Below are 26,410 nucleotides of genomic sequence, written 5' to 3' on the forward strand. Positions count from 1 at the left end.
CTGAAGCCTGAAGAAGAGAATATTAGGGGGGTGGGCAAAGGAAGGACTAGACCATGTGAAAAATGAACATAATATTTTAGCTGCAGTTCCTTCATTTCCAGCCTTGCATTCAAAAGCCTGCCTGGACATTCCGTTGTGGCGCCCATAACCTAGGCTTAAGGTGCCATTTAGCTCCTAGCTAGCTTTAGCTCCCACGTCAGTTTCTAACACTGGTCCTGAACCTTGCAGCCCTCCCATCAACCCATGGTTGTGGGTGGTGGGAATGCAATCCGGTAAAAAAATAATTGCGAGTCACAATTTGCCCACCCACGGCTGGTCTAGATAATCCACCTCTCAGCTAAGAGAGCTTGGAGTGGTATAGCCACCACCTTGCCCGACAGCAAGCGCGACATTCGCGAGCAGCTGCGGGCCGTTCAAACGTCCCAGGTTTCTGGGTGGTGGAGAACGCGTCGCCGCGTTGCGGAGCCGCCCTGAACGTGCGAACGTGACTCCCCGCGAGAAGAGCCGCCTTGAACAACGCCGCCGCTTCTCCTCACAGCCGCTGGGGCAGCGCGGCGGGTCTTCGCTTCCTCAAGGCGGGCGGGGCGAAAGTCAACCCCGGCCCCAGGGAAGGGGCGGGCCGGGTTCCGCCGGCCTCACCTCGCCCGGGCGACGTCTCCATTTTGCTTCGCTGAGCTGCGTTAGCGGGGATTGTCGGCCGCGCCTCAGGTGAGAGCGGGAAGGCGGGAAGCCGCGGGGGGCAAAATACTGTAGTACTAGTAATAGTAGTAATAGGGGTATTAAGTTCTAGCGACGTCTCCCGTGTTGTGTGTGTGTTTTAAACCAAACCCGTGTTTGTGTTTGTGTATGTTTTCCTGCTTGACGACGTGGACGTCTCCTCAGCCCTCACCCCCCTTTTTTTTTGAACAACGGTTTTTCTCCCCGCTTCTGAGCTTGCCAAGTTTTCCACCCGCTTTGAAATCCTGCCAAAGTCCAGGGGCTCGGGAGTTGAACTGCAAACTCTTAATGCTGCGGACATTGCCTTTTCTCTCTCTCTCTCCTCCCTCGGTGGTGGATCAAATTCGGATTAACAGCCGCAGGGCAACCACGACTCTTTTCAACTCAGGGCAAGGTTAGGAATGAGAAGCTTCCCTTGGAAATCAGGCGACCGAGGCTGAGAGTAACGAAGGGTAACATTAAGGGATAAATGCGCATTATTTTTTCCACATTTCCTTCCCCTCAACCTTGCGCCCCAGGCGGCAGCCGCGGAGATCAGCGCGTGATTTCTTCAGCTGCAAGCATTCTATAAAACCGGCTGCTTGCTTAAGAAAGTACGGGCAGAGGTGCTGCCTCGCCTAAAGCGGCAGAGGAAGCCCCAGGAATTGCCCCTTCCTGGGGTTGGTTTGCCTCTGCTGCTAGGCTGGCCCAGTATCCCCATTTGAGTCTTTTTTTTATGATGGTTGTGGCAAGATATACACACACACACACACATATATATATATATACACATATACATATACATATATATGTATATATCTATATCTATCTATCTATCTATCTATCTATCTATTCTGTATATATATACTGTGAACCGCCCTGAGACCTCCAGGTGTTGTTTAGTCGTTCAGTCGTGTCCAACTCTTCGTGACCCCATGGACCAGAGCACACCAAGCACTCCTGTCTTCCACTGCCTCCCGCACTTTGGTCAAACTCATGCTGGTAGCTTCGAGAACACTGTCCAACCATCTCGTCCTCTGTCTTCCCCTTCTCCTTGTGCCCTCCATCTTTCCCAACATCAGGCTCTTTTCCAGGGAGTCCTCTCTTCTCATGAGGTGGCAAAGTATTGGAGCCTCAGCTTCAGGATCTGTCCTTCCAGTGAGCACTCAGGGCGGATTTCCTTAAGAATGGAGAGGTTTGATCTTCTTGCAGTCCATGGGACTCTCAAGAGTCTCCTCCAGCACCATAATTCAAAAGCATCAATTCTTCGGCGATCAGTCTTCTTTATGGTCCAGCTCTCACTTCCATACATCACTACTGGGAAAACCATAGCTTTAACTATACAGACCTTTGTTGGCAAGGTGATGTCTCTGCTTTTTAAGATGCTGCCTAGGTTTGACCTCCGGGTATAGGGCGGTATATAAATTCAATAAATAAATAAATAGGTGCTTTTGCTTTCTTTTTTCAAGTGGTTACTGAACTGCATGCATGCTCTGGAGGAAATTTGTTTGCCGATGCGCTTTCAGTGTTAACAGTGACTAGTAGCTGCCTCTTCTTGTTTAACACACTGTGAAAGTACTGGAGTTTTTTCTGGATTAAGCTGAAGTGAAGCATTGCAGGGGCTTGGATTTAGAAGACCCTTGGGGGCCCTTTCCAACTTTACAATTCTGTGATTCTGTGACTGTGTGCCTTTTGCGATGCAATGATTCTTGACACATTTGCTTTTAGTTGTACAGTATGTCCAAAACAGAAAGCGTGACAGTGGGCAAACGCATGAGTCATACAAAGTAGCTGTAACCCTGGATTTGCCATCCTGCCTTGTGTGCTCACAGTGGCCTTCATTCAACAGGTTCTCCCTGCAGAACTTTGAGTTAATATTAAAGATCTGTTAACTGCTGTTGAGTTTCTTTGCAAACAAGCAGGCTGAGTAGTTAAAAGGTGTGGCATTTATTTATATATGGGGTGGAGATTATGAAGTAAGCCTGAAATTGGGACTTCAGGCAGAATGAGATTGCACTTTCTCCTTAATCAAACAATGCTATCTGGTCCTGTACTTGCAATTTATTTATTCATATAAATTGCCCCATCTCAAAGATGGGTAAGATTTTAAGTCCATAAAACTGAAATTTAAATAACCAGATAATGACCATTACATGATTCTTTAGCACTTACCTCATATTAAAACTACCCTGAAAAACTAGCCCTAACAGTCTACCCCTACAAACGAACAAGTTTCCTATGTTCCTGTGTGCACTCTTAATGATCACCCTTGATCATACATGAGTGAGCAATTACCCCTGTAGATTTCTAGCTACTATTTCATGCAAAAACATTAATTGAAAGGGTAGACTGGGGGTAGGATTAAAATAATTATCATACATAAAGTGATTTTATGTTCTCTCCCAAAGTGAACCTTCCATATTGATGTTAATAGCTTGTGTTTGAACTCCTAAGCAGGCTGTTACGAATTTTGACTTGCTTTTTAGGAGACTCTGTTTTTGAGAACAATCTCTCTGAGCACACGTAGTACAGCTTCATAGTACATCATTATTTTCTGTTAATTCAAAACAGCCCAAGCTGAAAACAAATGCAACTACAAGAAAAAAGTGGCTGCTGTCTCATTAAAAAACAACGAAATAAAATAAATCAGTCATATAATCTTGAAAGCAATTTTACACACTATATATATGGGTTTCTTAGACACTATCATATAGGAATTAGTGTAGGCTAGAAATCAGTGAGCATATAATCAGATATGACAAATAACACTATAAATGTTTGTGCACTGAAGCATAGATGCTGAAATAAATTCATGTAGGGCCATTACATGTGACAATCTGCAGATGAGTTATATATTTATTTGTTCTTCAGTGCAGGCAATCCATAAAGGGCCCCCCAGATTCCTGCCCATAGAGTATTCATGTATGCCCCCTTGCACATCTCCTCTGGTCTTCCTTCAACTCTTGTCTTTCTACATTCCTTTTTGCTACCTTCATTCCATTTTCCTGTTAAGCTCTATGTTATTACTGGGCGGACTATTGCATGTATTTTAAAAGCTTTTTTTTTTTAAAAAAAGCAGGGTTTTTTTAAGGGGCCCCAAACCGACTTGGAGTAGAGAACCTAAGGCAAGGCATTTCCCTCTGCTGGTGTTAGCCCTGCTGTGGAATGGGACAGTTGCCTGCATCTTATCTGTCTTCACCCAGAAAGGGCTAATAGCAGATTGTGCTTGATGGGTGTGTGTGAAGAAACAGGGTGGGGACGAAAAGGGTTAAAGCTCCGTCACCACCTGCTCTCTCAGTGCTACTCCTTTCATTCAGTTCCTCTTATGGTTACTTTATTTTTTTTATTTTTTAAAAAACAAACACTTCATTAGGATAATAAAATATAACTGTATTTGTATTTAAATGCAGCTGATTTCTGTTGCAGCATTCAGCAAACAGGCTCCCCTTTTTAATGAAGGTGTGTCTTTCCCCTCTTTTCTCCACCCTCATTTAGCTTATCAGTTTTGCCATTAGCACATAGTGCTTTATCTTCTCAGACTCATTTCTCATTGTCCTCAGGATTGGGTATAGTTCTAGCTGCTGTTATCATATATGCCGCTAATGCTGCCTTTGACAGCATTACTCTCTTGTCTTTAGAGTAAGTTAATAAACATAGTGTTTGGATATTGTAAGCTAATATTTGCTCCATTGAGGTTTTTACAAAAAAAAGAGAGATTTTGTCAGTATTTATTTCCCATAGTCAATCTCCCACATAATGCTTTGGCCCTCTTATTCCCTGTGGCTCTGTCCGTTTCTGTTGTGAAATCTTACTTACGGAATTCCCCTATTTTTTTCTTCTCCAGTTGTATTGCAGTGCTATCTAGTAGACGCCTGTGATGCTTATGCAAGAGCACTGGATTCACTGGTGTGTGGGAAGAATGTAACTTTCCCAGCAACAAAAATATGATGGTTTGAATGCTTTAAAAAAATCTTGGTGTCTCCTGTCACTAAAACATTACCTTAAGTAGAGGATATCTGGATTCCAAAAAACAATTTAGTAACAAGTAACAAGGATGCATTTATTGCACTTTTAAAAATTGTAAAAACCTTCCCTCTATATTTGTAGCTTAATTTGAAGTAGTGGGTACCTTTATCTCATGTTTGGGTTTCGTTCCATCTCCCATTCTTGCAGTTACTTGATATGATGCTGCTTTGGTGTCTCATCCTTCTCAAACTCTTTAACCAAGTTTCCTTGTTCTTGTGTGCCTTCATGCTTTTCCCCTGATTAGTCAGTTTTATTTACACCATTACCCATTTTGAAAAGGCTTTGGAAATTAATGCAAGAACGATAGCATAGCAAAAATGCCCTAAAGCTTCCCAGAACAATCTCTGACCAGAAATGTGCTTTGCTATCATTCATAGAGAAGACAAGGTTTGGAAAAAGAGGTAAAGGTTTTTCCTTTGAAAATCAGTCTAGCAGAAACTGTAAATGCAAGGTTACCTAGTCCTGGACTGTGGATATGTATAGACATATCTCTGCGTGTCTGCTCCCCTGGCAAGATCTCTTTAAAAGGATTTCTCAAACATTGCTGAAGGTCATCACAGTTTTAACAGTCAACTTTGGATTTTGTTTTACTCTTGCATGGCTTGCTAGGAAACAGTATGGAAGGGGAAGAAAGTGCTGAGTGAACCTGTTAATGAATAAACAGTTAATGAATAAGATTTCTGTGTGTGGAATAGAAGAGGTCTGTAGCGATACTTGGGGCTGAAGTAGTGAACAGGCCCTATATAAATAAGAGGAAATGGAAGAGGATCACAGACAAAGCAAGGGACTAGCAACTTCATTGCCAACTGTTACATTCATTGAAGCATATGGCAGAGCGAAATGAAATAGATGGCATAGTCTCACATTCCCTCTGTATCTCAGATTTGACCCAGTTAAATGGGCAATGTAACAAAGTTAAATTTGCACCGGCAAATGTGAAAGGTGTAGCCATGGAAGAAGGGGATGCTTTCAGAAACAGGTTTGACTGTACTCTGGTACAGGAATCTACAGATTTTGACTTGGCTCACTAGCAGGTCATAATTTATGGACACCCCTGACCCCTCACTTCCAAGTCCCCTGTATGTGCAAGAGGAAGTGTATTGCACAATTGCACCGTGACCACCTCCAGACTGCAGGGTGATGAGAATTGCCTAGTAGGAAGACGGGAATCTTCATATCTGGCCAAGTGACAAACAGGCTGGGGCTCAAAGCTTTGCATTGAGAAACACTTGGAGCTGTTTGTGACATTAAACCTCTCCTCCCCATTCCCATGTTAAAAGGAGTGGAGATTTTACTCCTTGGGGAGTAGATTTGTGGAGACTTGATTTACTGATCCAGCGATAAAGTGCACAGCCATGCCTCATCACTGCTTCTCTTCCAAGATTCAGAATTAGGAGGAATGTCTTAATTTAATTTTCATTGCTATGAAGCTTGGCAGAAGAGAGTCTGTTGTAACTGAATGCTACCCAGATAGCCTTAATATAAAAAAGGGAGATCCTTTTAAATTATCTTGAAAGCTTTTAAACCTCAGACTGTTTTTCCTAAAACACACACACAGTTTTCCACAGTCAGATGAATGCTCTGTTTCCTGCTTGGCGTTACGTAACTGCCTTTGTGGAGGGTGTGGTCCTCATTTTTTACTTCAGGAGGATACACTGAAACATGGATTAGTGACTCATTGTGAGATGGAAACATAGCTGGCTGGCCTTTAGTAAACTCATATTATGTGACTTCAGTTCTCTGGAAAAACAGAAAATGCCTGAGAGGCCTATAGGCACTGTGGAGCTTGTAGAGGCTTGACTACAATTCACCACCTCTGATTTCTAAGCTTTTAAGTCTTTCTCCCTTTTATATGGAGGCAAGGTGCATATTCTACCCAGTTGCTCAGCAAGGAAAAAAGGAAACTTGCCTTTCTGTATTCTGATGAAAGACTACCAAGGCCATAATATGGATGGCACATGCATTAAAACAGGAGTGGGAAACCTTTTTGGCCCATGGACTAGTTCGTTATCTCCCTCCATCCCTTGTGGGTCAACTTTGACATGTGGGAGGGGCTACCACCTGTCATTTGCTCAACATCATGGTGGCTGATAGGTGGGTGGGATCACCTAACTGTCAAGTAGACCTGCCAAAGGTCTGCTTTGCTGGCATATTCCGCCACAAGGGAACCAGAACCCTACAGCGAGCAGCACCAACCAGTAGATTGTTATATCCTTCTGGTGGTGAAGTGCTCACATGAGGAAATCACTTAACTCTTAAGTAAAAGCTCTCAAGTACTTTTCTTTTGTCTTACAGAATGTCGTACCCAGGATATCCCCCTTCAGGTTACCCTGCTTTCCCTGGCTATCCTGTAAGTATTTACTATATTTCAGTTCTGTCTCTTTTTCACACTTTAGCACAGCAGTAGACAATGATGATTTGCATTGTTTTGCTATGTATTTAGTAGGCATAAAGCTTCAATCAGATGGTGCCTTTAAGCCAGGTATGGCTAATCTGTGGCCCTCCAGATGTTGTTGGGAATGGCCAATAGTCAGGGACGATGTGAGTTGGAGCTCAGCAACACCTGGAGAGTTGCAGGTTAGCCACCAGTGGTTGAAGCAGTCCCAGGGTAGCTTTCTGGATCAATTTTATTTGGGTTTCAGACAGCTCCCAGAGATATTGCCAGTGCTTCTCGTCCAAGACCAGGACTACTGTAAGAACACTGAGGCTCGTAACTATATATAATAACAAGCGCATATTATTGCTTAATAAAAATTAAATTGAATTTTCCCCTGTTATTGACACAGATGTAATTTGTAACGTGCAACTGGTCTAGAAATTATTTTATTGTTGCGAGCATTATTGCATTGTGTTGGTATTGGGTTTTGAAGTTGCAGAGGAAAAGAAAATGTTAAGAGTGTTTTGAATTGTTGTGCTGAAGGATATTGACTCACACACATCAGTTTGCTTCTGTCATGCATAATGGCATCTTCTGTCCTCCGAAGTGCTCTGAGGTTTCACCACATAAAAGCACAGTTTGTGCTTCTCCAGCAAATGCTTTCAATGGCACTTTTACTTCTCTATTTTTTTCCTGTTTCATGTTTACTCAATGGACACACATTGTTTCGCACTTGTGTTCGTCCACTTCATAATAGTATATTTTACTTCTGTTCATAATTTTTTTCTTGTTTCAGTGTTTATGCTTTAAATTCTTGTTTGGTCTTTTGTTCATGTTTGGTTTTGGCATTTTTTTTGGTTATAATGTTGCTTTTTATTTATAATCTTTAGTTTTGTCTACTATAATGTGTATTATTTTTACCAGTGTTTTTCTCATTCTCTCCCTCCTCCCTTTTTTATTCATTGTGGTGTTTTTTTCCCCTTTTGGCTGCTTTTTGTTTGTTTGTTCCATGTCTACATTTTATTTGTACTGTAATTCACTATTTTAACTGTTTGTTTTTATCTTTCCCATGAGTGATATGGTTGGTATTGTGTAAAGAGTTTTTACTTTTTTATTCAGGTAGCGTGGTGTATTACTAGATTTGTTTGTGTGCGTGTGTGGCAAAATTGTTTGTACTATTGCATCCAAGCAGGTCCTCTTTAAGGAGGGAGATGCACCACCACACTCTTTCAGGGCAATGAAATATTAATCAATCCCAGAACCGTATATTGTAAATGTTTGTAGGTCTTAATTTGCCCTGAGACTGAACAGTCTCTACTGTATGATGTGCTTATTACCCTCACTTCCCTTTGTTTTCATGTTGATATTATACTTTTGGAATAGGAGGGTGTGGAATAAATGAATGAAAATGACTTTTATTCTTAGGGATGGTATGGTGAAGATGACCATGCCTGCCTTAAGACCAATTCTGTGAACAAAGAGGTTCAAAGGAGCCCCAAGGAGGGCCCCTTTGCAGAACTGTTTATTAGCATGTTTTACAACCTGAGTTGTAAATGTCTTACATCCTGAGTTGCTGAGACAAAGCAAATGTTGGACTCACAAGCTTGACTCCCTAAGAGGCTCTTTTCCTAGCTAATGTTAAAATTAAGTAAAGAATGTGTTAGATTGTTAGCCTTGAAAGAGGGATAGATTTATAGTTTAGAGGTGAGCTGAGATAACAAGGAGAAATAACAGATGATAGTTTAAAAACTAGTAAAAAAAAAGGTAAAGGGACCCCTGACCATTAGGTCCAGTCGCAGACAACTCTGGGGTTGCGGTGCTCATCTTGCTTTACTAGCCAAGGGAGCTGGCGTACAGCTTCCGGGTCATGTGGCCAGCATGACTAAGCCACTTCTGGCGAACCAGAGCAGTGTACGGAAACACCGTTTACCTTCCTGCCGGAGTGGTACCTATTTATCTACTTGAACTGCGTGCTTTCGAACTTCTAGGTTGGCAGGAGCAGGGACTGAGCAACGGGAGCTCATCCTGTTGCGGGGATTCAAACCGCCGACCTTCTGTTTGGCAAGCCCTAGGCTCTGTGGTTTAACCCACAGCGCCACACGCTAGTACGCAGGCTTAAATGCTGCATGAATATTATAAAACACACCCCTATTGTAAAAACTGCTAATTTGAATGGACATGGGATATATGCTATTGTTGGGGGTACATGTTTAGGAGCAAACATGATGTAGGCGGATCGGGAAGCCTGTAAACTGCAGTTTCTTAACCAATAGGAATTGTAGGAGGAATATTCGAACCATCTTAGGGTATAAATTATCTGTGATGTGAACTGGAATGTGCAATCCCCTCTTTCCAGCATGAGTTGCGGGGGGGGGGGGTCTTTGCCCACAGTCTGCTTATGCTTGATCGTGGTGTAGACTTTCTCCTTTCAGAGAGAAATTTTAATCCCTCTGGGAAAGATCCCTGTTGTCTATAATAATTAATTGTCTGTTTCATTGCTCCTTTGGGATTTCTGATCAATGAAGTTTCTCTTTCTGTATTGATAACAGTAGGCATTATGGTTGACCTTGCTTCTGTTACTTTAGTCCGAAGTCCAGTGTTGTGGGTAGGGTGAATAAGGGCCAGTGTTTACTCAGCCACAACCTCGGAGGCAGTTTCTGTATAGATCTGTATTTTTTCTGCTTCAGTGGTAGACTCCAACAGCTTAGCAGGACAGGATAATTTCACCATTTTGCAAAGTGCTTGGAAACTGGGTGCATGCGATGGAGCTTTCTCTGCCTCTCTGGCAAGCTCAGAGAGGAAGGGAGAAACACTCACAGGGGAGCCCAACTTCTGGCAACCTTGCAGAGCTGGGTATCTGTTTCTTTCTTTGCAAGACGCTTGTAGCCCGGGTGATAAGCAGGGAGTTTTCTGTCTTTCTCTCCTCTGAGCTTAGAGATCTTCAGTCTAGCTTCTGACATCAAATGTTGTCAGAAGCTGTTCAGGTGGAAGAGGCAGAGGTATTCTCCATATCTGGCACTTGATGCTATGTAGTAGTGACATCCTCTCAACTGCAGTTGTTTAATCCACTTCTTGAAGAGGTTTGAAAGTGGGGCTTATTTGATTTATATGGTCTATTTAGTTCCATTTATGATCTATAAGAGGGACGCGGGTGGCACTGTGGGTAAAAGCCTCAGCGCCTAGGGCTTGCCAATCGAAAGATCGGTGGTTCGAATCCCCGCGGCGGGGTGCGCTCCCGTTGCTCGGTCCCAGCGCCTGCCAACCTAGCAGTTCGAAAGCACCCTCGGGTGCAAGTAGATAAATAGGGACCGCTTACTGGCAGGAAGGTAAACGGCGTTTCCGTGTGCTGCGCTGGCTCGCCAGATGCAGCTTTGTCACGCTGGCCACGTGACCCGGAAGTGTCTCCGGACAGCGCTGGCCCTCGGCCTCTTAAGTGAGATGGGCGCACAACCCTAGAGTCTGGCAAGACTGGCCCGTAGGGGCAGGGGTACCTTTACCTTTACCTTTATGGTCTATAAGTAAGCCAATATCTCCTTTGTTAATTTGTAGTGTCCTCAATAGATGTTTATAAAACTATTTGTTCCACATTTGGTGCATTTATGCCAACTTTTGCTAGTTTTGCTCTGTGCACGGTTTCATTTAAGTAAGATAGACCAGTGATTTGCTTAGGACTATAGTTATTGGATCTCTGTTTCTAAAGTTTCTCAGTATATTGCAACTCCCTTGGATCTTTTATCCTGTTTTGGAGTGAGCTCTTAAACTTACAGTTTCCCACTTAAGAAACCAAAGCTAGACAATGTAGTGATGATCAGTAATTTAGATGGTTTTTGAAAGGGATTATGAATTCATGGACGATGAGCATTCCATGTTGGTATTCTGCTATCTTTGGAAGATGACCTGTTTACGCAGTCATTCCCTTGACCTATCGACCTGAGTCTCCTGTTTTAACTACTGTGTTGTTTTAATGCAATTGTTTTATGGTGTGTTTTTAATCTCTAGTTACAGCTGATGTTGCTTTCTGTAGAATAGATACTGTTCCATCTGCTTGATGAAAAGTTGCCCTAGTTACATGCATGCATGCATACATATTGAAGAAGTTAGTTTTCTGAAACGTATGCTTTGAGTACATAAGAAGACTCCAGGATTGGGGCTTTATTATACTGTCTCTGGTCTTGGCAAATGCATTTTGAATTTTACATTTACATTTTATTCTACATTTATTGCATTAACTGTTTTAATGGTCAGGTTTGCACTGTATGTATTAGGCAAGCATATTTGTTCCATGTGTGATTTTTTAAAAAAAAAAAGTACAACAGAGTTGTTTTCTTTAATCCAGCAAGTGTTGGAGCTGAAGTGAGAGCCTCAGTATAGATTTTCAATTTTCTGTGACTTTCTCTAGGTCTTTCTTTCTCAACTGTGTTAACTCTTGATCTACTGCTTGTGTTTAGCCTACAGGGCAAGAGTCTACTTACCCACCTGCTGGTCAATATACTTACCCTGCTGCTCCTGGAGGCTTCCCACCTATGGGAGGTGGTGCATATCCTGCTGCTCCGCCAGCTGGTGGCTTCCCAGGGGCTACAGGATACCCACCCGCACCTGGTGGGTACCCCCCTGCGCCTGCTGGATACCCTGGGGCTCCTCAGCCTGGTGGGATGCCAACTTATCCTGGAGGTAATGTGCTGAAACACTGTTGGCTGCTTATCTCTGCTGTAGTTGAATGCCTGTGTTTGGTGGCTTAAGAAATACAAGGTTGTATCCAACAAAACCATCCTGTTAGTGCAGGACCCTCAACCTGTGCAGCAGGGCTTCTTTTTCTACCCATCTATCCCCACACTCTCCAGATCTGCTCTGGAAGGTTGTGGAAACCCCCCAGAATGGGCTTGCGGAGGGTAGACATGAGGAAGAGGAAGTCCTTGACTAACAGGACAACTTCATACAAAACCCTAAGCAAGAAAGAAATGAATCAATGCTCTCAGTGAGGTGCTGGTTATGTTCTCTGTGTTTCAGAAAGGTCAGAGAAGCTTAGATGAAAAGGGCAAAGGTAAATGCTCAGCTCCCATTTGTCTTCCAACCAGGCACTGAACAGGCTAGGGAAGGACACTGCGTAACTGAGAGTGACTATTCAAGGCCACACACCAGTCCCAATCCCACATAGTGTTAGCTTACTGCATACTTGCCACCATTGGCCCCACATGAATGACTTTTTAAAAACCTACTATAAAACCAGAACCATGTTAAGGAATAGGTAAGCTTCAGACAAGGGCTGGCTTATCCAGACATACCTTTCCTTTGCTCTCTCCAGGCACAGTCCATGTGTCTGAGTGTACCACCCCACTCCCCCCGGAGCTTTCCCTGCAACAATCCACTCTTTAAAGCTGAATTTGAGCAAATGGCAATTTGGGTTTTAGGTGGTTTGCCATTTGCTCTGATTCAGCTTTAAAGACCAGCTTTTCGTGGTGAAAGCTCTGGAGCAAAAAGAAAGAAAGGTGCTCAGACACTGAGCTCTAAAGCGCATGGACCGTACCTGGAAAGTGTGGATAAGGCTGGCCTTTGAAACAGCTAGCCTTAACTCTGCAGTGTCTGCTGAATGATTCTTTAACTTACCCCCCTTCTCTGCCCACAGCATGCAGTGAGCTGCCTGATTCATTTGGGAAAGTTCCTTACCCAACATAAAGGGGAAAAAATTATTAGGATTCTGGTAGTGAGCACAAGTAATACAGGTTTTCAAACAGACATTAAATCAACTGAGCATTTTCTAGCTCTTTAAATTGATGTATTAACTTTATATTTTGTTGTTTGTGATTGAAATATTTTGGTTGCACTTGCATGGTATCAGATTTTTTATTTTTTTAAATGTACTTATTCCAGGTGCTGGGTTTGGAGTACCTTCAAATGGTTCTGGCTATGGCTATCCGCAGCCTCCAACCCAAAATTATATGGGAGGTGGACCAGCACAAGTACCAGGTATTGAACAACTATTGTGATTGGATATGGAAAGGATAAATCATTCTGTTTATGGGTTTAGAGGTGGAATGCACCCAGTAAAATATGAGACTAGTGAAGCAAGCTTGTATCTGTAAGTCTTACTGTAAGTCTGTATTCCACTGCTGAAACACAAAATAGTAGTTAAGTACTGTTACCCACTGCCTTGTGGGACATCTTCAGGAGAAGAAAAGGCCAAGGAGCAAACCCTACACAAATTTGAAATGAAGTCCGTAAGATGGTTGGAAGGGGCCTTGTACACCTCCTTCTGGCAACTCCTGCAGCCAAGCTGGTGCCAAATGTATCGCTCTGCTTTCCTTGGGTCCACATCCTTGACGCTGTGGGGTGGGGTGGGGTGGCAGTTCTTGTCATCTAGGAAGCCCAGGACCTCCATACACACCGCCCAGGCCTCTGCCTCAGAGAGGTCACTTCGATGTTGCTAACATACCAGAAACAATGTGAGAGGCAACAGCTATGAACTACCAATCTCTGCAGCCACAGCAGGTGCTGTGATTCTCCAGTAGTTTGACTTCAACCCCAGAAGCGCACTTCATGGTCTCTCGAGACAGACGAATGCCTGCAACTCTGGCACCGGCCTCATGTATAATCCCATGTGGGGACAGTGATTCACAGAAACAGCATCTATACACAGCCCCAGCTGGCTTGTGAGTCCACTAGTGGTCCTCCATGATCCTGGATTGCATGGATGCTGCCGTAGTTGGCTCCTATCGTTAATGTTAATCTGCTCAGTGGCAATGCAGATATGACATGACACCCTAGTAAATACTAACCAGGAAAAGGAGGGGGGAAATTGGTGCAAAAAAGCGAGAGGGAACCTGTGAATTTGTGGCATTCCTCCTCATCTTGGTTATGCTGCTGTTAATGCCACATCTGCACTGTGCCTTACTGAAGTCCCACTTCCTTACCTTGTGTCAGAAAGGACCTTGGAAATAAAGATAGGGAGTTCCAGGCTGCAAGTGATAGTGTTTTAATGGTCAGCTTTGCATCCAGCAAGTATTTCTTCCATGCACAGCTCCCTGAAGGGAGCAGGAGATGCAAGGAAAGAGACAGAAATCTGAAATGTGATTGAAAGTGACACAATTTGGTGGGTGCTCATGTCACTGTGAAGCCTGCAGGCTGCTTTGCAAGTCCTGAAGTTCTCCCTGATCTGCATGAGGAAATATTAGCTGAAAACCAGTGCATGAATCAGCAGACTTCACATTTTGCTATCATGATATTTTATGCACACAGCATGGCAACAATAAAATCTTATTTCAATTTTGTATTTTTCTTAAGCTGGGTATCCAGGTGGACCAACTCCAACACCACCTCAGGTATGTCATTTGTATTATAAAATGGGACAATGTTGTTGGTTTTATTTGATCATGGTGGGAATGCAAATTGTTTTGACAAAGAAAAAATGTTGTGGTCCAGTTCTGCAGATCAGTATAGAAAACTACTCACTTGTGTATGCAGCATATTTGAATACACCTCTTGGAGTCTGGCTTGAGAAGCCAGAGAATGCTGTAAATATAACTGAGTCCTTCAGTCTTAGGGGGCAAGCTTTCCTTTTGAGGGAAATCAAGCTAAGCAAACTTAGTGTTGTATTGGCTAGGTTGTTGCAAGGGTGGACAAGTAGAACCAGTTTAAACTACAAAAAGGTATGCTTAATGAAAGTGTGAGAAAAACTTTCTAAGGGAGGTTGTGGGATCTCAGCTCAGGCATACACATGCCGTACTTCCGGTGTGTGTCAAATTCCCTACCTCACTTCCTTGTTTTGTGAGAACCATAGTTTGTCATCCAAATGTGGCAAACCATAGTTACTGCATATTTTGCCTCCAGGCCTGAATTGGAAACCATGATTTGAAATGGGTTTCCAATTATGGTTTGGAGAGGCACTTATAATGATTTTGCTTGTCTGATTTTGAATAAACTATTGTTATCATGAATTGGGAAGGACGGTAGATGAATTGGAGTACACAAGGAGAAGATCGCTTGGCCAAGCTTGAGCTGTAGCCTTCCATGTAAAAGAAAGAGCTGGGGGCAAATAATAATAATTGTCAAAATAGTAATATTTAAATAGAGGGGAAAGTTTGATATTAGTTTTTTAAAATCTGCTTTTAAATTAAATGCTAATAAAACCCTTCTGCACTAGCCATTTGTAAAGGCCTGCCATGTTTTGAGAATTGCAGCCTTGATGATTCCAGTGTAGTAACTTGGAACATAATAGATTTTGGCAAAAGTTACACTTCACAACAGGGTGGTTTCCCCTCTAAGCCATCCCCCTTGAGGTTCAGGCCACTCTTGCATTAGAGTAGACATAGTGAGCCCTTGTTTTCAGAATTCAAGATCCCAGTTCATTACAGGACCCTCCTAGGGGCTTCTTCTACCACCTCCTTGTGCTCAGATTCCTCCTCCTTCCTTCTCTTAGACTGGCCCCAGTACAGAGTTGACACAGGCAGTGCTGTTGCCTCTTGCCTCACCCAATAAACTTCCCTTTGACTCCCAAGGGAGTGAGGGATTGCCACCCTCCTACTTATCGTTGAGCCAGCTGCTTTAAAAGAGGGTTAGACAAATTCATAAAGGATATCAACATTAGCCATGATGCATGTGTTCTGCCTCCACAGTCAGAGGCTGTATGCTTCTGAATACCAGTTGCTGGAAACTGCAGGAGGGGAGAAGGCTGTTGTGCTTGCAAGCTTCTCACAGGCATCTGTTTGGCCACTATGAGAACAGGATGCCGGACTAGATGGGCCATTGGCCTGATCCAGTAGGCTCTTAGTAGGTTCTTACATTCTCTTCCTGTGCCTGTGTTCCTGTTGAAAGCCCCAAATGCTGTGGAGCTTTTCCTGCAGCTGCATCTTCAGTTCTCCTCTCCTTCTCCCTCTCTTCGCCTCAAGCCTGCCTCTCCCTCTCTGTGTTTCTGTTTTAGCTCTGAATTCCAAGGGAGGAGATGTGTCCTCCAGCCTGAAGTTGATTGCTGGGGAAATTTCCTGCAAATACTTATAAAGGCTTGAGCCGATGACAGGTGCCCCATCATATTAGTAAACCAAGTCTGTTCATCTGGAATATATTGGCCTCCCAACTGCTTAGGGTGTCTCTCCTTTCCCTCTAAAGTACTGATGGCTAAGATTTCATTGCTGAGATTGAATAAGCATTTCATGTGGATCAATAACATGGTAAAACAGATTTCTCAATCTCAGCCTGCAGCCATGACTCAACATATGCAAGGCACAATTCGACCGGCTCCGAACTTTGATGCAGGGCGGGATGCAGAAATTCTGCGCAAGGCTATGAAAGGGTTTGGTAAGAGCGGTTTTGTGTTTCATACAGTGTTCGTGTTTAAACTTGTGTAGGCCCAGAAACCAAACACTCTCCTCTACCTTAATCCTGTACGTCTTCTCACTAGATCCTTCCAACACTTGTATATATTTTAACCATAGTCTTTAACATAACTTGGGGTGCAAATCAGCCTTTCACTCTACAACCTGAATTGTTTATATGGAATATTTTTTCAACACGGCTTCCTCTTTCCATGGCTTGGTTTCCATTTTGGATTTTTAAAAATAGAAATACTGGGCAACAGTGAAAAAGAGCAGCAAGACTTGGGATAGGTGGGTCTGTAGAGCGGGCATGAAGAATCGTAACCATGAGAGAGGATTGCACAATATGCAGGGAACTCCCTTGTCTAAAGTGTATCCAACACTGTCCAGGGCAGATTTTGGTGGTGCCTGATTTGGTGGCTGCAGGTGGGAGGAGAGGAGGGTGAAGTTCCATTGTATGAGAGAAGTCCACTTGCACAAAGTTGGATTCTACCCCAGAGCTTTGTCAGATGTCCCCGTGTTTGAAATCTTTTCCCTACAGTGTGCATTGCTAAATATCTGTTTTAAGCAAGCCTCTGATACCTCTCTGCATTCAAACTCTGCAATGAAGTGAGTTTCATTTTGTACAGGAAATCTATGCATGTGAGCAGTTTGCAAAGGCAAGGTCTCTGTACTAAAGCAGTGTTTTTGCCTGATGCCTTGGGGTGTACAATAAAAGGGATGAAATGGCTTGATACGAGACTACACTGAGTTGCCTTCTTGCTCCCTAGGAACGGATGAACAGGCAATCATTGATGTTGTGTCCAACCGCTCCAATAGTCAGAGACAGCAAATTAAGGCTGCTTTCAAGACCATGTATGGCAAGGTATGATTGCTGGTGATTTTGTTTGTCTAATAATAATAATAATAATAATAATAATAATAATAATAATAATAATAATAATGAAGAAAAGCAAATCAGCAGCTGGTACAGCTTGTGTGCTTAACTGTCGTGAGCAGAGTGAGGTCTGTAATTTAACTTCATTTCTTTATTTTGTCAAATACTGGACCCTCCCCTGTAGTGGTTTTCAAGAAAGCTAGGAGTGGACATAGCCTCTGGCTGTGCTTTACTAGTATAATGTGTAACAGTGAAGTGGTGACAGTAGCTTCATGTTCAGTATGTGCTGAGTGATGCAACCTATTTCAGACAGAAGCTCTCTCCTGTCATAGAAGATTCCAAATAGCTCTTTGACATAAAAAGTCAGTATGGGCCTTGTTGAGGTACTAGTATTGACATACAAGGCACATGTCTACAACACACCAACTCTTTTGCATTCTGCTGTATAAAATAGTAATTTCTTTTAAAATGGCTGCCTGTGTTATGATCCCCTAGTTTAAAAGAAGTTTTAAATTGATTTATCATGATTACTGCCTTCATTTTCTGTCTTGAAAATATGTCTCACTAAACTTCAGTAAACATTGATTTGCCAGCAGCTGAACTGTACATTTTCAATCTGTGTGCGCATGCATATTTTATGAATGTATGCCTTTCTGATACCACTTTGTAATTGGACAGGATTTAATTAAAGACCTGAAGTCGGAGCTAAGTGGAAATATGGAAGAGCTGATCCTTGCATTGTTCATGCCAAGTACTTACTATGATGCTTGGAGTTTGCGGCATGCCATGAAGGTATGATTTTCACTGGCATTTATTTTCATGCAAAATCATCACATTAACTGTAAAGGACCGCAAATGCTCAACTAGATCAAAGTTATTTCAAAATTTATTTTCAGTAATAAAGGTGAAAATTGTGTTAATAGTTTTTAAAATTAAGGAATATATGCAGTGTACATTTCCAGAATATTCACCGACAAATGCAACCTGCTCCCACTCTCTCAAAATTACGGCAAATCTCTCATGAAAATAGGCCCCAATGCCTGTCTTGCAAAATTAACCATGGTCCTGTTTTGCATATTCTTTTGTGCTACTCACAGAACCCCACTTCGTGTTTTCTTATTCACTCGGCTTTCAGTCAGAGAGTCAGAGATGATTGTTCTCCCCTCTCCCAGTTCTTTATTCCACCCCCCCACCCTGTTAGTGTTGGGGAATGAGGCACATGTGCAATCCAGGAACGCCTTGTGCTTGGCAGAAACAAATAGACCATCAAATTAACACCCTGCACCCCCACCCCCAAATCCATTGGAATCCACTCCTGGTTTTCTCCTCAGCCCCCTTCAGTTCTCCAGAAAGGCAGGTTGGGAGTGGCAAGAGCTGGGGTGGGGAGGCGGGTGAGAGAAACTTCTAATGTCAGGCATACAGAAGAGTGACAGCGCTTCTGTCATTCTCAGCCAACAAGTCAGATATGCAGTGCTGGCTTGTCTCCAGTAGCAGGGCTGGGTGACTATGATTGATCTGAATGCAGAAATACCTGTAAGACAACTGTGGGAGTACTTCAGGAGGCAGGCAGGGATGCTCAGTCTGTGAATTTAACCTACAGTCTAGTTGAAAATATTGCTCCACTGACAATGAATGAAACCTGTGCAAAGAGCATAGCAGTGCCCAAGTGTAATTTATATGTACATGGTACCGATTCCTAATATGAATCTCCCCACACATCCCTTAGTTATTTTAAAAAATGGAGAAGGCCTTCTATGTTCTGAATAACTGAAGGATTGATTGGTGTCCTTGCTTTCTTTGCTCAAGCTCCTTACATTTCTGGCTGCATGACTTCTATATATACCCAGATATGGAAATATGTATGTGTTAGAGATACAAGTGACAAATGCCCTATAGACACAGTTTCCTGGTTGTAGCCAGCTGAGTTTTACTAACGCATAGACCCATTAAAATTAGTAGACCTAAGTCATGTTCGTCCGTGCTTGTGCCTGCATCCTGTTCATTTCCAGTGAGACCATCACTGGATTATGCTCTTAGATTATAATACTTTTCTTCTGTAACAAACCTTGGGAACTATTGGTAGCTGGTGGCTAAATGAAGCAAGTTTGTTGGGTAGCTTTTTTGCATGAGCTGAAAGATGCACAATGGCTTGCAACATGATCTAGTTGAATGAAGCAATATGGCTCAGATGTTCCTACAGTACAAAAAAGTGATCAATCTTCTTTCTAATGTAATAAAACAATTAGATGTTCTGGTCCGCTTTCCGAGCAGCCTGCATTGAGGTAATGTCTGTAGTGCTTTGTTTCTCTGCCTGCAGGGTGCAGGCACACAGGAGAATGTGCTGATTGAGATTCTGTGCACAAGGACAAACCAGGAGATTCGAGAAATTGTCAGATGTTACAACAGTGAATTTGGAAGAGATATCGAGCATGATATTCGGTCCGATACGTCAGGACACTTTGAACGATTACTTGTATCTATGTGCCAGGTAGGATGAACAACCAACCACCTTCTGTCGCATTTATGTTTACCAAGCACACATTTACCTCGATAACAAGGCCACCATATAAGTATCTAGTTTGCGCCAAGTACAGTTCCACCTGTAAGTTTTCCACCCCTTTTGAAATGTATCCTGGGTTAGGTACCAGTCCTTGTATGAAATAGGATTTGATGATAGGACAGGCTTTTTCTATCAGATGGAGATTTCAAATACCTATCTCTTGAAGCAAATGGTCTTGGCTTAACATGACCCTCTAGGACCCGATCAATGTGACATCCAGCTCTGAAGGAGACCTATTACTGATGAATAATATTATTGAATAAAACAGACACAATAGATGAGTAGCTCCCAATTAGCTTAGTACTGTGGACCCCCCTTTTTCAAAATCCAAACCATAGACCTACTTTTGAAAATGTGGTAGTTTTTGTTATTGAAGGGTATGGTGGCACCATATCCTTCAATATGTCCCAGCACAAAAACCAGGATGTGTGTCTTCTGGGCTGCGCTCCTGCACGAGTCATTTGCCCACACACAAGCATGGTGCCCAAAAACGTGCGTTTTGGGGCACCACAATGTTGTGTATCAGGCTGTTATCTCATGTGTGAGCATGGCACCCAAAAACAGGATGTATTTGACATTTTTTTTCACTTAGATGCAACCATAGTACTGTGTTAAATAGACCTGTCCCATCTTGCCCAAACCAAAACTCTGATTTGGAATACATCTCTCCTAACTAGTTCAACGTGTTAATGTGTTGATACAGGCACAGATCATGGACCAGGCCTCCTCTTTTTGCACATTGTATTGAATTCCCCCCCCCCAAATAGGCACTTTTATTAATGTCCTGCCATTCTTTCATATCTTGCTCTATGGTGGGGGCGACGGATCCTTTGGTTCTCCATTTGATGATGGACTCCAGTTCTAGTCCGCATGGGCCACTGACGATGGGAGGTTTAGTCCAGCAACATTTAGAGAGCTGCAGGTTCCCCCATCCTCTTTATGGGAACAAAATTGGTTCATTTCAATGCTCACAATCTTACAGTGCCAAGAAAGTTTGAAACTAGTCTGTCTATCCAGCTCAGTTTAAATTTCTCCCCTAAGTAATTGTCATTGTTGATTAAAATAAAAATACTGGACTAGTCTGTTGTTAACTGATAGAAAGATAAGTAGTTTGATCATGTTAGAAATATTTATCTTACACTGTGGCTCTGCTTAATTTACCTACCATTGTAATGTGCAAGTATTAATTTCTAATTTCTCTCTGGTCACAGTTACCAGTGGCTTTAAATATAAATTAAACTGCGGGGGGGGGGGGGGGAGCGAGCAATCTTGCCTTGTCCTCTAGACGGTTTAAATTATGAGATGACTGAACAGTTGATCTTAGGTTTGCTCATTTCATTTTGCATATTTGTGGAGCCATACCTGTGTTCAGACAAGGATACTGTAAAACATAAATGGAGGCCAGATGTTTAATCATTTGCCATGTCTAAATGAAAGAGAAAAGGGATCACCATGCTTTTACTTCATTTTTAAATAGTTGAAGGCAACTTGCAAGCAGGGCTAGTACAGTAAGCCTGCAACTGACATGCATTTAACCTGTGTGCTTGGCAAAAAAGTGAATTAAAAGAGGGTGGGTATCCAGGGAAAAAGACTTGGCAATCCTACCTGCCATTGAACCCAATGAGTTCTGACTATACACAATTTCAGCTGTGATCTGATCCCTGGAACGTAACCTCTGCATAAGTTGTGGGCTTACTGTATATAATAGTAGTAATCAATATTTTTCTCTCTTACAGGGTAATCGGGATGAGAATCAAACTGTAGATTACCAAAAGGCTCAACAAGATGCTCAGCGCCTTTTCCAAGCTGGTGAAGGGAAGCTGGGGACTGATGAGTCTGCCTTCAATATGGTCCTGGCAACTAGAAGCTTTCCCCAGCTGAAAGCCACAATTGAAGCCTACTCTCAGGTAGACAAGAAAGGGAGGGCATTTGTGTGGACTAGACAGGACTGGATTTGGCTTTCATCAGTTCTTTGGCTAAAAAAATTAACATTTCCTGATTATATTTTTGCAGGTTGCTAACCGAGATTTATTAAGCAGCATTGGCCGGGAGTTTTCAGGAAATGTAGAACGTGGTTTGAAGGCTATCGGTAAGGGACTTTTCCTGCATTTCATTGTTCAATGATGTCATTTCTATGGGCAATTTATTTACCAAGCACCTACAACTATTAGGTGCTGGAGACTTCACTGATTAATGAGCATCAGCTGGGGCTTCAGTGCCCTTCCCAGACCTGTAAAATAATTTATGCAAAATAAGAGGACTGATTTCAGTTGCTTAATTTGCACATGTGATGTACAGTGGTATCTTGGTTGTTGAACTTAATCTGTTCCGGGAGTCCGTTCAACTCCCGAAACCGTTCAAAAACCAAGGTGCAGCTTCCGATTGGCTTGGAGGTTCCTGCACTCAGGTGGAAGCTGTTTCAGATGTTTGGCTTCTGAAAGACATTCACAAACTGGAACATTTACTTCCGGGTTAGTGGCGTTCAGGAGCCAATTTGTTCAACAACCAAGGTACCACTGCTTCAGATTGCTGGTGGTGCAGTAATCCTTTCCCTCCACTAGGAGGCACACTCCCTAAAGCAAACCCTCACTGGGGAGTGGGCTAGATGCACCCATTTCCTCCCTAGAACCAGTTAGGGCTGATCTAGCAACATTTAACTCCAATTTGCCTAGTAAGGACATGATTGTTACTTAATTACTATAATTTTATGCTTTTGGACTGTTGGTCTTTGTATTATCTTTATGTTGTAATATAGTTGGGGGGAATGTAATGACAAAAAATGCAGTTTGGATTAAAGATTCTGGCAGGTTGATGCTGTTAGAATCTTGTGGCTTTGAGCTGTCTGTGTTAGCTTTGAGTTAATCTCAATACTGTTTTATTGCAGTGCAATGTGCTCTGAATCGCCCAGCCTTTTTTGCAGAGAGGCTTTATCATTCCATGAAAGGAGCCGGCACAGATGACTCTACCTTGGTTCGAATTGTAGTCACTCGCAGCGAGGTAAGAATTGATTATGTGTAATATGTACTGTATTTTTCGCTCTATAGGATGCACCAGATAAGACGCCCCAAGGTTTTTTTTTTGGGGGGGGGGGGGAAACAAGGAAAAAAATATTTTGAATCCCAGAAGCCAGAACAGCAAGAGGGATCTGGCTTCTGGGATACCATGTGGCTGTTCTGGCTTCTGGGATAACCGCGCCAAGCCTCTTCAGGGCAGCGGGATGAAGGCTCCCCCTTCAGAAGCCAGGACAGGCAGAAGCCAGGACAGGCGCATCGCTGAAGGGGTGCTGCGCAGTTCTCCCTCTCTTGGAGAGGGGGAAGTGTGCAGCGAACCTTCAGCGAAGCTGGAGAAGGAACAGAAGGATTCCCCTTCTGTTCCTCCTCTGGCTTCCAGGCAGGCGCGTGGCTGAAGCCTTTGGAGCGCAGCGCAAGGTCCCACTGCGCTCCAAAGGCTTCGGGTTCCTTTGGCTGAAGCCAGGAGAGCGAGAGGGGTCAGTGCGCACCGACCCCTCTCGCTCTCTAGGCTTCAGCGAAAGCAATGCGAAGCCTCCGGAGCGCTCCCTCTCTGCTTTGGAGGCTTCGTGTTGTTATCGCTGAAGCCAAGGAGCCTGCATTCGCTCCATAGGACGCACACACATTTCCCCTTAATTTTTGGAGGGGAAAAAGTGCGTCCTATAGAGCTAAAAATACGGTACTTAAAGGCCGGTTATTTAATCTTGTTTGTGTTTATTATATATACCATCTGGCCATACTTCCAAAGAGGTCAAATGGCTCCTTTATTAAAACGCAAATGCATCACGATCTTTTATTGTATGAAGTTCAGGCACAATGGAAGGTAACAGAAGCTGTAAACACTTTTGACAAATTGATAGTTGAAACTTTTCTGGTATTATAAGCAGCTTTCTTTATTAAACTTGTACAATCCAAGTAGCACATTGTATAGATTCAAGGCCATTAGCGGTGATGCCAGTTACCTGAGCTGGCACAGATCTAGTTGATAGAAAGCACTCTTCTTCTAGGTAGCAGACTCAGTGCCACATTGTTCCTGGCAGTGATAGTTGCCCCAATCTCAGTCTTCATTATTGAGTCATTGCTTTAGAGGCTTTCCAGGTAGAAAGACTGGCTATGAACATGAGGCGGGGGCAGCTGCAGTTGCCAAGACAGGTTGGAGCCATGCACTTTAAGAATGAAAGCAATGTACTGTTTCATGTATTTATTTATTGTGTGTGATTGCTTTTGTCATGTTATTAGGCCTGGCAATACATCAATATCTTGCCCAGGACTGCTAGGAGGGGCAGACCATGTTGACAGCTTCACTCAGTGGTATGGGTGAAACTGCCACCTCCTGAGTGAAGCCGCCATCCCACTGTGCCCTCATACCAGCAGAGGGAGAGACAGGCTGCATTGGCGAGGCACAATACAGCTTGTTCCTCCCTGTGCTTCTTTAAACGGCTTGGCTAAGCACGCCACTGCCCTCGCCAAGCAGTTTTACAGATTCCCTGACACCGCACAAGCCAGCGGTGGGGGGGGGGCTCTGTTAAAGTGCTTCCCAGCCCCACTCCCGCTTGCACATGGGCAGGATTGTGGCTGGGGAAGTGCAGGCTCTGTCACACTTCTCCATTGAGGTGTGCACCTCTCAACAGAGACATTTAAAGGAACCCCCACCTCTCCTCTGGCTCTGTTAGACTTCACCTGCTGAGGCAAGCCTGTCTGCACTTGCCTCAACTGCTGCCACTTAGGTTGGATGGGCTCAGCCAGGGGGTGCAGAGGCTGCGTGGATACAGTGGTTTTGCACCCCATGGCTCGAGGGCCAGGCTCTGTGTACGTGGCTGCCTTTGTCTGGGAGGGTGGGCTGTCTGTTACCACCCCACAAGGGAAGAGGCGGCATGCCTCCATAGGCAAGGGCAGTCAACGCACAGAGCCTGAGAGGCTCTGCGAACTTGGCTACTGCTGCCTGGTCCATCTTTGGGGGGTAAGCTGGCTGCATCTTCCTCCCAGGGGAAAGAGGTACCACACCAGCAGAGAGCACCTCGAAAAGGAGGTCCCTGCTTACTCAGTTGGGGGTAGGAGCCTTCCCACCCACCAGGCGCTGGGGTGAAAGCACCTTAGCTTCCACAGTGGGAGCTGAGGTTGGTTTCACCCCTTGCTGGTGAGACACCACAATGTTGAAAATATTTTTTGCTCTATAGGACGCACTTTTTCCCCTCCAAAAATGAAGGGGAAATGTGTGTGCGTCCTATGGAGCGAATGCAGGCTCCTTGGCTTCAGCGATACCAACGCGGAGCCTCTGAAGTGCAGAGGGAGGGCTCCCTCTGGAGGCTTCGCGTTGCTTTCGCTGAAGCCTGGAGAGCGAGAGGGATCAGTGCTCTCGCTCTCCAGCCTTCAGAGATAGCCACCTGAAGCCTTTGGAGTACAGCAGGCACTCGCGCTGCGCTCCGAAGGCTTCGGGTTCCTTTGGCTGAAGCCGGGAGAGCATGACTCTCCTGGCTTCAGCCAAAGGAACCCGAAGCCTTTGGAGCGCAGCGCGAGAAGCCGGAGGATGAACAGAAGGGTCTCCTTCTTTTCCTTCTCCAGCTTCGCTTGAAGGGGCGCTGCGCAGAGATGGAGAACTGCGCAGTCCCCCTTCAGTGACGCGCCTGCCCTGGCTTCTGCCTTAGCCGTGCGCAGCCTCTTTGGGCAGGGGGAGCCTTCATCCCGCTGCCCTGAAGAGGCTTGGCGCAGGTATCCCAGAAGCCAGATCCCTCTTGCTGTTCTGGCTTCTGGGATTCAAAATATTTTTTTTCTTGTTTTCCTCCCCCCAAACTAGGTGTGTCTCTATAGCGCAAAAAATACGGTAACACTGCCCAGCCCTAGTTATTATTTGTATGCTATCTTTCCATAGTGAAAACCATGCCTTCAGGAAAGGTGGCATACAAATAACATGATGAACTTCTCCCCCAATGTGGAAATGAAGGTTGCATAATCCACTGTACCAGAGAGTAGCATATATGCACTACTTACTTGTTCACAGAGAGCAGTAATAGAGGCTGGATCGCTAGGCAAACCTATGTCTCGAGTAGCTTTGTAACATGTTGCAGACTGTGTTTCTGGTGTCAAATTAATTCTTCCTCACCATCAAACTGGCACTGAAGTTTTAATGCCCGGTGCGGGTGAATGGGGCACAATCCATCTGGGATTTCAGTGGCACTAGACCTGCCTGTTGAGTTTAATGGGATTCATGAATTAAGTTGCGTCTTCTCTCAGTTGTCTGCTTTGTTTCTTTTGGCGCAGATTGATCTTGCACAAATCAAACAGATGTTCACCCAGATGTATCAGAAGACTTTGGGCACAATGATACAAAGTGACACAAGTGGAGATTACAGGCGTCTGCTCTTGGCCCTTGTTGGTCAATAGACCACGCTGAAACAAAGAAAATGGAAAATGAGCTGCTTGGGCAAATGACTATCATTGCATATAAGAGCATAAGTTATCCTAGACTTCTATGCTTCTAATGGATGGTTTATTTTGCACATATAATTGCCTTAATTTCGCACATCATGTACTTTACAATATAAAATAAGACACCTGCTGTCT

At 43.8% G+C, this 26,410-nt stretch overlaps 1 protein-coding gene across 1 annotated transcript; it reads left to right on the plus strand.

Moving 5' to 3' along the window:
• Positions 1 to 540: 540 nt before the first annotated feature.
• On the plus strand, positions 541 to 26,410 carry ANXA7 (annexin A7). The gene is made up of 13 exons (XM_053388000.1): positions 541 to 708; positions 7,018 to 7,072; positions 11,548 to 11,770; positions 12,968 to 13,063; positions 14,378 to 14,415; positions 16,285 to 16,387; positions 17,175 to 17,269; positions 17,960 to 18,073; positions 19,599 to 19,769; positions 21,578 to 21,748; positions 21,855 to 21,930; positions 22,726 to 22,838; positions 26,108 to 26,410. Exons 2-13 carry the CDS (start codon positions 7,019 to 7,021, stop codon positions 26,228 to 26,230), a joined length of 1,377 nt encoding a protein of 458 aa, XP_053243975.1. The 5' UTR covers positions 541 to 708; position 7,018; the 3' UTR covers positions 26,231 to 26,410.

Source organism: Podarcis raffonei, chromosome 5 (genome assembly GCF_027172205.1).
Source record: "Podarcis raffonei isolate rPodRaf1 chromosome 5, rPodRaf1.pri, whole genome shotgun sequence".
Taxonomy (NCBI): Eukaryota; Metazoa; Chordata; class Lepidosauria; order Squamata; family Lacertidae; genus Podarcis; species Podarcis raffonei.

Excerpts from the sequence above, each read along its gene's own strand:
- ANXA7 (XM_053388000.1), top strand. The coding sequence starts at position 7,019 with ATGTCGTACCCAGGATATCCCCCTTCAGGTTACCCTGCTTTCCCTGGC. Across the intron at positions 19,770-21,577 it reads TACTTGTATCTATGTGCCAG|GGTAATCGGGATGAGAATCA; the intron begins GTAGGATGAACA and ends TCTCTCTTACAG. Across the intron at positions 21,931-22,725 it reads ACGTGGTTTGAAGGCTATCG|TGCAATGTGCTCTGAATCGC; the intron begins GTAAGGGACTTT and ends GTTTTATTGCAG.